General features: G+C 40.0%; 1 protein-coding gene across 8 annotated transcripts in view; it reads left to right on the forward strand.

Annotated features, from left to right (window-relative positions):
* The first annotated feature begins 1,836 nt into the window (after window positions 1-1,836).
* Ccdc125 (coiled-coil domain containing 125) overlaps window positions 1,837-13,946 on the forward strand; it is a 29,375-nt gene continuing 17,265 nt past the window's right edge. Inside the window, exons 1-4 of one of the 8 annotated variants that reach the window (XM_078015558.1) lie at window positions 1,837-2,216; window positions 7,135-7,237; window positions 7,323-7,404; window positions 12,477-12,796. In XM_078015558.1, coding sequence (XP_077871684.1) covers window positions 12,487-12,796 — 310 coding nt within the window. In that variant the 5' untranslated portion in view covers window positions 1,837-2,216; window positions 7,135-7,237; window positions 7,323-7,404; window positions 12,477-12,486. The other 7 variants (XM_078015549.1, XM_021722468.3, XM_021722467.3 and 4 more) reach the window with 7 other exon arrangements.

Genomic DNA, 13,946 nt, shown 5'->3' on the forward strand with positions numbered 1-13,946 from the left:
TGGGGATGTGGCTCAAGTAGCATACTCGGCTGGCATGTATGCGGCCTGGGTTCGAGCCTCAGCACCACATGCAAAGATGTGTCTGCCGAAAACTAAAAAATAAATATTAAAAAAATTCAATTTAGAAAAAAAAAACTAATGCCAGAACATTTTCATTATCTTCCCCTCAAAAAGAAAGTGACCCATTAGCAGTCACTCCACATTCTTCCTTTCTCCCAGGCCCTTGCAATTACTAATCTTTCTGTCCCTGTGTCTTTTCATATTCTAGACATATAAATGGAATCGGAGAACATGTGGCCTTTTGTGTGTAGTTTATTTAGCATATTTTCAAGTTTCATCCACATTGTAGCATGTACTAATAATACCTCATTCTTTTTCTCTTTTAATTGGGGCAGATACTAGAGATAAAACCTAGTGGCACTCTACCATTGAGCTGCATCCCTAGCTCATTTTATCTTATTTTGAGACAAGGTCTCACTAAATTACCCAGGCTGGTCTTGAACTTGTGATCCTTCTACCTCAATTAGCTGGGATTACAGACATGTAGCACCACGTTCAGCTTTGTGTTTCTTTTTATGGTTAATAACATTCCATCATATGGATTATCACATTTTGTCTATTCATTCCATTAATATATTTTTAATTCTCTTGGGTGTAGGTACTTGGGAGGGGAATTGGTGGGTCAGAGAACAATTATGTTTAGCATATTCACAAGGTTATGCGTCCATCAGCACTAATTCCAGAAAAATTTCATCATATCCTTCCCTTTTTTATTATTTTTATTATTTTATTATTTTAAAATATATTTTTCGAATTTTTAAAAATTTTCTTTTTAGTTGTTGTCAGATGTTTATTTCATTTATTTATATGCGGTGCTGAGAATTGAACCCAGTGCCTCACACATACCAGGCAAGTGCGCTACCACTGAGCCACAGCTCCACCACCACCCTTTTTTTTTTTTTAAAGGATTCCTAATCTTTCTGTAAAATTCCACTAAATAAGTACCACAAATAATCTAATTTGTTCCATACTGTGGATAAACATACAAAGATGATAAGTGACATAAATTACTATCCAGTCCTCTGAACATTTTTTTTAGTACTGGGGATGAACCCACGTGATAGTTAACTAGGACATACCACCTAGGATTCCATCCTTGCCTACTGTTTTCACTCAATACATATGCTTCTTACATTTGAGCAAGTTTATTGAGTAAATACTCCGGAGATAAACTGCAAATTTAAGATATACTATGCAAATTTTGACATTTCGTCAGTTCATTTTTTTAAAAAATAGCTTTTTAGTTGAACACAATACCTTTGCTTTATTTACTTAGTTTTATGAGGTGCTGAGGATCAAACCCAGCACCTTGCATGTGGTAGGTGAGTGCACTACCGCTGAGCCACAACCCCAGCCCTACGTCAGTTCATAAATAACTGCCTGTTATTTATGTGCAAGATTATACTAATCACTGTAGTGAGAGAACGTCTCCCAGGAAAAGTTCAATTCTAAGTCTGGTTTACAATGTACATAATATGTTCACTTTAAGGGAGCGAATAATTAAGGGCAATGTAGGTTGTACCTGGATAAAGGTAAAGAAGGTTATTACGGCAGGAAAAAGTTTATATTAGTAGTCCTTAATTCTAAATCAGTGTAATTTTTAGATCCAGACACATTTTTGGACCACTGCAAAGTTTGTCCATTTGCCACAGCGTGTTGGGTGTTAGGAATTACACGAAAAGCAACTGAAATAGGTCGTTCCCTGTAGCAGCTCTCTAGGCTGACGGGGCCATTCCCTCAGATCCTTCCTACTGCCACACCTTTGCTACAGCAGTTCCTTTGACCTACCGGGCCCTCCGCCTGCTTTTCAAACTCCGCCTCTACTCAGTTCAGATGCCATGTTTTCCCCTCCGGACTCCAGGCGACTTAACGCTTCAGCCGTCTAATTTCACTATTGCCTCACGCCTCGACCTGTTCTAAATCTCAAGCTACTGTTTGTATGTCCGTTACCCATAGTGGGCTTTGGAGTTGGAGTTGGATGTGGAAAGATCAGCATCGGTTACGCAGAGACCGCTGGCTGCGCGTCGGATCCACTGCTCCTGGCGAACCGGGGAAACTTCGGCTTTCGGCTTTTCCGGTGTGTGGTTGCGCCCACACCGTCACGTGACAAGGGGACGCGCAGCGGCGGCGCCCGCAACCCGGCCGGGCGGCGCGCGGTGAGCGCACCTGGGGAGGGGGGCGATTCTCGCGACCGCAGGGGGGGGTGATGATCGGAGTTGGGAGGGTCCGGGAGAGGGGCGCAGAATTGTAGAAACTTCGCAGGTAGCGCACAAACTGGCAAACTGACTCCTTTTCCCCTGGTGCCAGGTCAATGGCCTAATCTGGCATTGAAAGAATAATAGATTTCAAAGATCCTGTTTCCGCTTTTTTTCCTCTTCGTTGTTTTTAATCTATTACATTTGAACCTTAAGACTGCTGCGTACTAGATCCTATGTAGTATTCTGAAACACAACAACTTCCCAGTAGAAAAACTGAGGAAATCCTAATAAAGCTTGTGGTTTAGTTAATAGCATGTACCAGATGTTCGTTTCTCAGTTTTGGTAAGTGTACCCTACCCTAATGCTAGCATTGGAGGATTCGGGGTAATAGATATAGAAGAGTTCTCAATAATATCGTTGCAATTTATTATGAATATAAAAGTATTATTTAAAGAAATCAATAATGAAATGCTGCAGTGTAGAGAAGCAGTCCCATTTTTTCACTACAGAGAGTTCAAGTTAGTTCTTTGTCAAGCTTGACAGGAAGTAGGTGTCTGTTTGACCAATTTGTTTGCTAATGCAGTGTTGTCAGGCTAGTGGGTGTAGATCCTTCTGGTACAAGCTTTCTGGACAGGAGTCTGTCTTCTCTTTCACTTCCGTCCAGTAAATATCTTTGTTATGGCTTGTGTATGAGGTGTCCCCAAAAGCTCCTATATTAATGCAGGAATATGAAATGATTGAGTTTTGAGAGGTGTAACCTATAAGAAGTCCATCCTAGTTTGAGTGGACTAACTGGGTGGTAACTTTAGGCAGGTGGAGCATGGCTGAAGGAGGTGGGTCACTGGGTCATCGCCTGGAAGAGTATATCCTCCCTGCAGCCCCTCCACACCCCTACTTCTTGATCTGGCCATGCTGAGGAGCTTTCCTCCACTGGATCCTTCCCGGTGATGTACTGACTCACCTCTGACTCAGAGCAGTGAAGTCAGCCATCTATGGACTGAGAAACCCTGAACCGCAAATAAACTTTTCCTCCTCTAAGTTGTTCTTGTTGGATATTTTGGTCACAGAAACAGTGAAAGCTGACTAAATCTGTTTTGTTTTTATTTATTTTTATGTGATGCTGAGGATCAAACCCAGTGCCTCATACATGCCAGGCAAGCCTCTGACACTGAGCCACAAGGCTAACCCCTAAATTTGTTTTGTACAAACAAAGGAGATACTTCCTGCACCAAAGGATGTTCAGTTGCATGTGCAGTAAAACCCAAGGACAGCTAGGAAGTAAGGATTATTAAAAAGGGGCAGTATAGAGCTGGGAGGGTCTCAGAGAGAGTAGAAATCACATCTGGCCTATGGAGCCAAGAAGGCTACGGTCCAGAGTATTGTCCTGAACTGAGGAGGGCCTGAGAGGAGAACCTATGTTTGGGGTAGAAAATGGCACCATCAGAGGCTTGGAGGTGATCCAGCTGAGGGGGAACCTGGGAGCAGGTGCATTCCTTACATGGAAGTATAGAGTACCCTTGAGGAATACTGACAGGTGAAATTGTGAAAATGAGTAGTAGAAAACAGGTGGTACTAACTTTAATTATATATGCCATAGGAGCCATGGAATGTTTTAGGGCAAGAGAAGAATGTCATTAGATCTGTGCTAGAGCATTATTGACTTGGAAGCTGTGTAGGATGGCTAAGTGTAGATCAATTAGGAGCTATTGGTTTAGTCCAGGAGAAGTACTGAAAAGTTCAGCCAGGGCAGTGAAGTTAATGTATAAAATTATGGTAGGTTTTGGGAAAGTTGTTTTTGTTGTTGTTGTTTTGTTTTGTTTTCATTTTTAGATCTAGAGAACATGGCAACTAAAAGGTATGTGAGGACCATGATAACATGGAGGAGCATGATTGATGCCTTTGGAGAAATAGAGTACTCAGGAGGAGACCTGGGATGGGGGTAGGAAGGATAATGGTTCTTTTTGAACAAGCTATGTTTGAGTTGCTGACAGGATATCCAACTGAAAATGTTTATTTAAGAGTGTTAAGAGTGTTATTAAAGTGCAAGCCAAACATATTGAAGGGAGTGGAAGAGGAAAAGGAGTCTGAGCTGGCAGATAGGAGGCAATCAGGGACAAAAGAGAAGTATCTAGTTTCTTTTAGGGTTGAGGAGCCCTGGTGTTCCAGGAACCTGGGCATGACAAGTTAAAATAGCACAGCCTTTGTAGAGGTAGAAGAGGCTGAGGAATGAGACTTAATCTTGGATTTAACAATTAGGAAGCCACTGGTCATTTTTCCAAAAAAGTGGAAAGACTGCTAAGAGCCTTTAATCCAATCTGCATCCTTTTGCTAGTGGCCAGAGGACTGGGTAAGGAGCCAGATATAATTTATAGTCTTGGTTCTACCACTGCTTACCTTTTTATTTGGGGGCAAGCCCTATATGCCTGAATAGGAAAATTACATCCCTCAGTAAAACCAAAAGGACCCTTCTATTCTTAGCAACACCAGATTATTAGTGTTCCATGGAGCATCCTATGGAAAATGCTGATACAGAAACAGAGCTCTAAAGAAACAAACAAACAAAAATCCTATTTCATCCACTCATTTAATAAATAGAGAAACTAATATTCAAATTCTTTTGTTTTTTCCTTTCTGAGATGGGTCTGGCTTTGTAGCCCAGGTTGGTCTTGAGCTCCTGAACCTGAGCACTCTTCCCACCTCAGCCTCCTGAGTAGCTGGACTGCAGAATCATGCCACCATGCCAACTGTACCTGATTGCAGTGGTGCCAAAAGGAGCCTAAATTTAACACATTAAACCCACTAGAAGCTTGATGATTCTTTATTATTATTATTATTATTTATCTTTTTAGTTTTTAGGTGGACACAACATGTTTATTTTTATTTTTATGTGGTGCTAAGGATCAAACCCAATGCCTCGTGTGTGCCAGGTGAGCGCACTACCACTTGAGCCACATCTCCAGCCTGAAGCTTGATAATTCTAAATATTTTCTTTTTCTTAGAAGTAATCTGTCCCAAAAGTGAAGTTCAATTGTTTTACTATATTACATATTAATACTATAAGCTTATAAAATGTAAGATAGTACACAGCCAACAGTCCTCAAAGTTACATTTTTAAAAAAAATTAGGTGGGACTGGGCTATGGCTCAGTAGAGTGCTTGCCTCGCAAGTGTGAGGCACTGGGTTCAATCCTCAGCACCACATAAAAATAAATAGAGATATTGTGTCCATCTATCTATCTGCAACTAATATATATATATATATATATATATATATATATATATATTTTTTTTTTTTTTTTTTTTTTTTTTTTAAAGAAAAAGGGATCTGGGCACAGTGGCGCACACCTGTAATCCCAACCTTTGGGAGGCTGAGGCAAGAAGATTGCAAGTTGGAGGCCAGCCTTATCAACTTAGTGAGACTCTGTCTCAAAATGAAAAATAAAAATGGCAGAGTAGAGTGCCCAAGGGTTCAATTCCCAGTACAAAAATAATAATAATAGGGGAGCTAGGTATGGTGGTGCACACCTGTAATTGCAGCTAATTAGGAGAGGCCAACTTAGAGAAACCTTGTCTGAAAGTAAAATTTTAAAAGGAGCTGAGGCCGGGTATGGTGGTACATACCTTCAATCCCAGTCCCAGCAATTTAAGAGGCTCAGCCTCTTAAGCAGGAGGATATTAAGTTCAAAGCCAGCCTCAGCAACTGATTGATGTCCTAAGCAACGAAGCAAGACCCTGTCTCAAAATAAAAAATAAAAGGGGCTGGGGATGTGGATCAGTAGTTAAGCACCCCTGGTTCAATTCCTAAATTATCAAAAATAAAAAAGGGCCCGTGATGTAGCTCACTGGTTGGGTTCATTTCCTGTACCAACCTTTCCTCCCCCAAAGTGGGACATTGGAGCATGGGAAAAACCATTATATTCAGCTCTGAATAGCAGGAAGGTATACCCATGACACCTTAATATATGTGAAACACTAAAAACTATTCTTAGACACCCTGTGGATTGCTTACTCTTTTCCTCTTACTGTTTTTACCCCTTGTATTGACCAATTCTCTCTTTGTTGCTGATCGCCTTATCATGACCACACCATTCTTGACATAGATCTGAGGTTGCACATAATAATCAATAATCTATAAATAGGAGTAAAGACTGCCTTCCAAGTGATTATTCTTTAATTCAGTGAATAATTTCTTATTTACCTTGTCAAGTTAGAATAGATTTTTTTTTCCCCTGTACTTGGATTTTTCCAGAACCTGGGGGTGTTCACCACTGAGTCACATCCCCACCCCCTTTTTTAAATTTTTTATTTTTAGGTGGACACAATATCTTTATTTTACTTTTTTTAAATATTTATTTTTTAGTTTTAGGTGGACACAATATCTTTATTTTATTTTTATGTGGTGCTGAGAATCGAACTCAGTGCCTCATGCATGCTAGGCAAGCACACTACTACTTAAGCCACATTCCCACCCCTTTTTATTTTTACTTTTTGATTTTTAGATAGGGTCTCACTAAATTGCCTGAGCTGGCCATGGGCCTGGAACTAGCAGTCCTCCTGCCTCAGCCTCTGAGTAACTGGGTTTATAGATGTGTGCTTCCATGCCTATCTGACAGATCTGCTTTTTAAGGAAATCACCACAGAAAAGAACCAAGATGATTCTATAAAAATTTGGAAAACGAGTCCAATAGGCAATGTTGAATATTGCTTTAACAACATTATCAAGTGTGTTTGTTTCTATCCCCAACAAAAGTTTTATTCTCCCTTCTTATTTATTACTTTTTCTTTTCACTGATATGAAGCTGGGCCCCAGGTTTTTTTTTTTTTTTTTTTTTTAACAAGATTTGAGAAAAGGATGAAATATTTCTAAACCACTACAGCAAAGCAGCTGTTTTGAAATCCCTGGTGGTGAAAGCCTGTCTTAACTGCACTCCACACTGGAAGGAGTGTTTGGAACCTCTTCAGCTGCCCTACTGTGACCAGGTAGGTGACGGTGGTGGTCTGACCAGGAGGGCTCAGTGATGGTGACTTCCCTATAGCCTTGTTGCCAGGATTTACTTTCTTCTAGGAAGCAGTGCAAGCAGTACTCCCTCAGTGACTAGGCACAGCTTTGTGGAGGTGACAGTTTTTTCTTCCTGTCCTTGAGGCAAGTATTTCCGTTTTTTTTTTTTCTTCCTTTTTTTACTCATTTATTAAACAAGTCTTTACGGAGCATGGATTATGTTTCAGATCCTGGGTTAGATACTGAATACAGTGTGAACTAAACAGACAGAAATTGCTCACCTTACAGAACTTACATTCTACGTGAAGTTGTTTGGAGCAGGTTTGGGCTATGGAGAAGGAAAATGTTCAGGTGCCCTCACATTTCGGGGCACGTAGCTATTATATGAGAAGCAGATCATAAGGAATCACCCTCTGCTTCACTCAATCTTTGTATTAGCTTCCCTTTTTTTATTGGCCCCAATTTAATTAATATAATTTGAAAATTAAATAAAATATGAAAGAGTATGTTAGAAGGTCCTCGGTGCTAAGGTGGAAAATAAAAGAGAGAAGTAGAATAGTGAAGTGGAGCTTCAATTTTAGATGCCAAGAAAGGACCCACAGAGAAGGTGACTCTGAAGTAAAGACCCAAAGAGAGGAACAACTGTGCAAATATCTAGGCAACTAGCAGTCCAGACAGAGGAAACTTGGAGCTCTGAGGTGCAGGAGTGCCTGGGCCCATTCAAGAACCAAAGGGAGGCCATCCTAACATCCAGGGGATGGGATAAGAGATGCGAGCAGGGCCTTTGGCCATCTCAAGACTTCAGTTTGTATTCACATCGAATTACCAAATAGTGGAATGTATTGAACATAGCTGTTGCACAAGTTGAGAAAGGAAGGGAGAAAAGCAAGAGGGACACCTACCTCCTCATCTATTCATTGTCCCAGATACAAAACCTGTACTAAGTTTGTCTGTACTAAAATAAAAGATGGACTAAGTGGAGCTAAATCAGAAACCACAAGTGGCAGGAACACCTAATGTAGATGCTGGGCCAAGAGGGATAAGGGCAGAAGATAGGGCCAAGAGGGATAAGGGCAGAAGATAGGAAATGTTCTCTATCACGAGATAGTCTTAGTCATTGGAAGACACGTAGTCATTGGAAGACACTTAGTCATTTTTCAGAGACTTCTGAATTTTTCGTTTTTGTATCAGGGATTGAACCCATGCACTTAACCACTGATCCACATCCCCAGCAACCCCCACCCCCTTTTTTTTAGTTGTAGGTGGACACAATGCCTTTATTTTTATTTATTATTTTTTAAAAATATTTTTATTAATTATTAATGGACCTTTATTTATTTATTTGTTTGTATGTGGTGCTGAAAATCAAACCCAGTGCCTCACACATGCTAGGCAAACGCTCTACCACTGAGCCATGACCCCAACCCTATTTATTTATTTTTATGTGGTGCTAAGGATCAAACCCAGGGCCTCACCCCTGCTAGGCGAGTGCTCTACCACTGAGCCACAACCCCAGCCCCCTCCAGCCCTTTTTTATTTTTTATTTTGAGAAAGGATATTGCTAAGTTGCTGAGGCTGGTTTTGAACTTGGGATCCTCCTGCCTCAGCCTTCCTAGCTGCTGGGATTATAAGTGTGCACTGTGACAGGGGCTGAGACTTCTGAATTTTGTACTGCTTAAGGCTTGTGTAAATGGCAGCATTTCCTTTATAAACCTCTATCTCAAGAGCATTCTGTGTCCTTAGCAAAGGCTAATCTGCTGTTTCCTCATCACTGGGTTACTGGAGTCAGTAAAAGCCTCTCCAGCTTTTCTGCAGTATACCACAATGTTTGAAATGAGGGGTTGGATCTTCTTATCTAAAAAGTCCTGAAATGATAAGTACCTCTTTTGTTCTTTTTTATGATACCAGTGATTGAATTTAAGGGTGCTATACCACAAAGCCACATCCCCAGCTCCCACTTTCCTTATTTATATTTTGAGACTGGGTGTCCTTAAATTTTGAGGCTGCATTTGAACTTGGGGTCTTCCTGCCTCAGCCTCCAGAGCTGCTGGGATTACAGGTACACACCACCAGGCCTAGCTGAAATGTTAGATACTTCTGATTGGACTGTAAGGGGCATTTGTATGTTAATTAAATCCTTGGATATTCATGTCTTGTATTACAAAAAGAAAAAGATTTCCCATTTAAAGCTCTACTTCAAGCTGGTGCCCAACGGTAATCTCAATAACTCAGGAGGCTGAGACAGGAGGATGGCAAATTCAAGGGCAGTTCAGCACATTAGCAAGGCCCTAAGCAATTTTGTTAGACCCTGTCTAAAAACAAAAAATAAAAAGAGCTGGGGGATGCTGGGCACGGTGGTGCACATGTATAATCCCAGTGGCTCAGGAGGCTGAGGAAAGAGGATCCAGAGTTCAAATCCAGCTTCAGCAACATGGAGGTGCTAAGTAACTCAGTGACACCCTGTCTCTAAATAAAATACAAAATAGGACTGGGTATGTGGCTCAGTGGTTGGATGTCCCTGAGTTCAATACCTGGCACCCCCCCACCCCATCCTGCACCCCCCACAAAAAAAAAAAGAAAAAGAAAAGGGCTGGGGATGTACTAAAAGAAAAAGAAAAGACCCTACTTGATTATACTGAGAGTTTTTTTGTTTTGTTATGTTATGATAAGGGAAAATGACAACAAATCTAGTTTAAAACAAATCTAGTTTTACATATCTTAATTTGCTTTTGTGATTCTAGAATTGCACAGCAGTCTGGACCAAAAATGATTCTGAATGTTCTGCCCTACCATGCATGTTATGTTTATAGGCAGAAAAAAAAAAGGAAGTAACATACAGAAAGTAGAAAGTGAAGGTAGAGATTACTCAATTGGTTAAAGTTTGGCATTTGCTTTATTTGAACCTGGCTTGAACAGTTGGCTGACTGTGATTGGCTGAGTCTTGGCTACTTGTTAGAAGAACAGGTAATGGTCTATTTACATATCAAGTTACGTTACAATTCACTAAATACAGAAAAACTTTTAGACCAAACTTGTTTTAGTTTTTTTCTGAATTTTACTTGAAGATAAATTCTTTTGCACATGTAGAAAGGTTCTTTTGTCTTCCTTGAAGTAAAAGCAGCCCTGCCCCACAGTGCCATTCTTCTAAAGGGATGCCACCTGTTGCCCTGGAATAGCATAGGAACCTGAAATTCATTCATATAAAAACCTGACATAGAAATTCATAGTAGCTGTATATGTGGGCAGCCAGAAACAGAAAACAATCCAAATATTGCTCCTTAGGCAAACAGGTCAAGCATGGTGTTTTCATATAAGTCTCATCACTTGAGTAGTTCCATGTGCCAGGCCCTGTGCTGACTGCTGGGTTTCTTCCAGCTGGTCCTTTTCAGTGAGGCAAGCTTTGATTTGGGGTCTCCCCTTCTGATGAAACAGCATTTTCCTATTATCCGCTCAATGACAAGTTCTTAAATCCAGTCTGGATCCCTGACAAGGCAAAGCCAGTCTTGACAGCATGTGGTTAAGGTGCAAGGGATGTTATTTGGTTGGTACCTCATGAAACCAGAAAGGTGTATGGAGGCTCCTGATGTTCTGGAATATATGTGGCACTTTCAGCTGCAATTTAAATCCCTCAACTTCTTGTTGATGGCTTAAACATGGATAAGTTCCTTAGGTTTACTTGGTTTCAGAGGTTCAGTGCATGATCCACTGACTCCATAGCTCTAGCCCCAAGATGAGGCAGAACATCATGGTGGAAGGGCAATGGAGGAGAAAAGCTGATCAGTTCATGGCAGCCAAGAAGCAAAGAGAGCTGTCTGCTCTAATTTTAACCATAAATTGGCAAATTATAGTTGTATATATTTAGGTGGTACAATGTGATTTTAGGATTAATAAATATGATGTGGATTAATTAAATCAAGTTAATTGAAATATCCATTACTTCAAACCTTATTTTTTGAGATGAGAACATTTGAAATTTAGTGATTTTAAAATGTCCCATACATTGTTTGTTATTTTTTAAAAAATATATTTATTTTTTAATTGTAGTTGGACATAATACCTTTTATTTATTTGTTTATTTATTTATTTTTATGTGGTGCTGAGAATTGAACCTAGGGCCTCACATGTGCTAAGCGAGCTCTCTACCAGTAAGCCATGACCCCAGCCCCATACACTGTTATTTGATATATCCACCACACTGTGCAGTATATCTCAAAGAGAATTTACTTGGCATTAACTATCTCACTGAAGCTTTGTCCCTTTTGACCATCAATTCCTCATTTGCCCCACCCTCTAACCTCCAGTAATCACCATTCTTCTACTCCCTGCTTCTTTGTGTTCTATTTTAAATTCCACATATAGGTGAGATTATGTGGTGTTTTCTTTTCTATGCCTTGCTTATTTCCTTATTATAATGCTATCCAATTCTGTTCATGCTATAACAAACACAATTTTTTTTTTCTGGTAACAGGGGTTGAACCCAGGGGCACTTAACCATTGAACCACATGCTCAGCTCTATTTTGTATTTTATTTAAAGACAAGGTCTCATTGACTTCCTTAATGCCTTGGAATTCGTGATCCTCCTGCCTCAGCCTTCCAAGCCGCTGGGATCACAGGTGTGCACCACTGTGCCCAGCTATAAAATATCTTTTTAAAGGTTGAACAATGTGCTTACTTCAGTGGCAAATATATTAAAATTGGAACAATACAGAGACTAAAGTTGAATGATATTTGTGTGTGTGTGTGTGTGTGTGTGTGACAGAGAGAGAGAGAGAGAGAGAGAGAGAGAGAGAGAGAGAGAGAGAGAGAGAGAGAGAGAGAGAACATTTTCTTCATTCATTCTTCCCTTAATGGAAACTTAGTTTGATTCCATAAGGTGGCTATTGTAAACAGTGCTGCAGTAAACTGGAGATGTAGACATCTCTTTGACATAATGATTTCCAAATGTGTTGGTAAATACCTGGAAGTGGGATACTGCTGGATCTGGAAGTGGGATACTGCTGGATCTCCTGACTGCTTTTATATATATATATATATATACACACACACACATATATATACTTAGTTGTTGATGGACCTCATTTAATTAATTCATTTATATGCAGTGTTGAGAATCGAACCCAGGGCCTCACACATGCTAGGCAGGCACCCTACCACTGAGCCACAACCCCAGCCCTACTGACTGATTTTTAAATTACTGTTTTTCCTTATGATAAAGACAGTATTAGGCTAATGAGCAAGGTGGTGAGATCATCGAGTGAGTCAGAGGTGCAGTTCTGGAGAACAGAAGAGGATGACATGACAGAAGGTGATCTAGGATATGGCCTCGGAAGAAGACCTGGTGGAATTTACGAAGTGGAAGTTTCACATTTACTTACATCTAGAAAAAGATCAGATGGAAAGAACTTTAGCCCTCCCCCATTTCTAAGAAAGGGGAAAGAGAGAAGTGGAGCCATTTTTCAGTATTTCAAGCAAAAGAACTTGCAAGACACCTGCCTTCAAGGGTCCAGGATTTCCAATTATAGACAACAAAGCAGCACTGGTAAGAATGCTCAGTTTCTCTCCTTTCCCTGTGAGTGCTGTCACCCTTCCAACGCATGAAAATAGGTAACCATAGTAGATTTTAGAAATTCATTCTTACCTTTAATTGGTACAAAAGTAACTGACATTTATATTTCCAACTATTGTACAAAATATGCAATAGTTATTCTACTTTAATAATATTTTTGTTAGTAATCAATAAATTATTAACTACTTTGCTTTTTCATGATGTAGTTTTATTTTTTTTTCCTTTGTCAACAAATACTTCTTGGGTACCATTAGGTGCCAGGAACAGGTCTCGGTTCTAGCAATAATATGAGTGAACACAGCTGGCAAAGGCACTGATATGTATTTCACATTCTACATAAACAGAGAAAATAAACCTAAAAATCAACAAATGCATAATATCACTCGGTGGTAAGTTAAAAGATAGTGATTGGGGAAGTGGAGTGCTGCTGTTTCAGGCCAAGGATGGGAAGGCTTCTCTGAAGGGGAGCAAATCTGGTGGCTAACTGGTAAAGGCAGGTTCCAGGCAGAAGATAGATGCTTCCAATTATTTTTGGATATCCTGAAGTCTCAAAAATTGTCAAAACAAACTAAATCTTAATTTATCCTAACCAAAAAGAAATTATGCTTTAGATTAGAAAAGGAATAAAATTCATAATCAGGTCTATGCCTGTACCAGGGCACTCCCTGCTGTCCGGCTGAATTTTTATAATCCAGGTTGTAAAATTTTCTCTCCTGAAACTTTCCTCATGAAAGTTGAACAGATTTAAATTAAAACCACATAAAAATACCTTTAGCCCTCCTAATCCACGGGTGGCACATCTTCTCATTCCCTCAACTGCAGATCATAAAAAGTAATACCAATAAAAAGTAACAATACACACAGGGCCCCAGTTGCACATGCCTGTAATCCTAGTGACTTGGAGTCTTTGATCGAAAGTTCAAGGCCAGCCCAGCAATTTAGTGAGGCCCTACGCAACTTAGTGAGACCCTGTCTGAAAATGGTTAGGCACTCCTGGGTTCAATCTCTAGTACCAAAAAAAAAAAAAGTAACAATATAATGATAAAAACAATACAAATAAAAGCCCAATAAGTATAACAACTATTTAAATATGGCACACACCTGTAACTCCAGCCACTCAGGA

This window comes from Ictidomys tridecemlineatus, chromosome 1, assembly GCF_052094955.1.
Source record: "Ictidomys tridecemlineatus isolate mIctTri1 chromosome 1, mIctTri1.hap1, whole genome shotgun sequence".
Classification (NCBI taxonomy): domain Eukaryota; kingdom Metazoa; phylum Chordata; class Mammalia; order Rodentia; family Sciuridae; genus Ictidomys; species Ictidomys tridecemlineatus.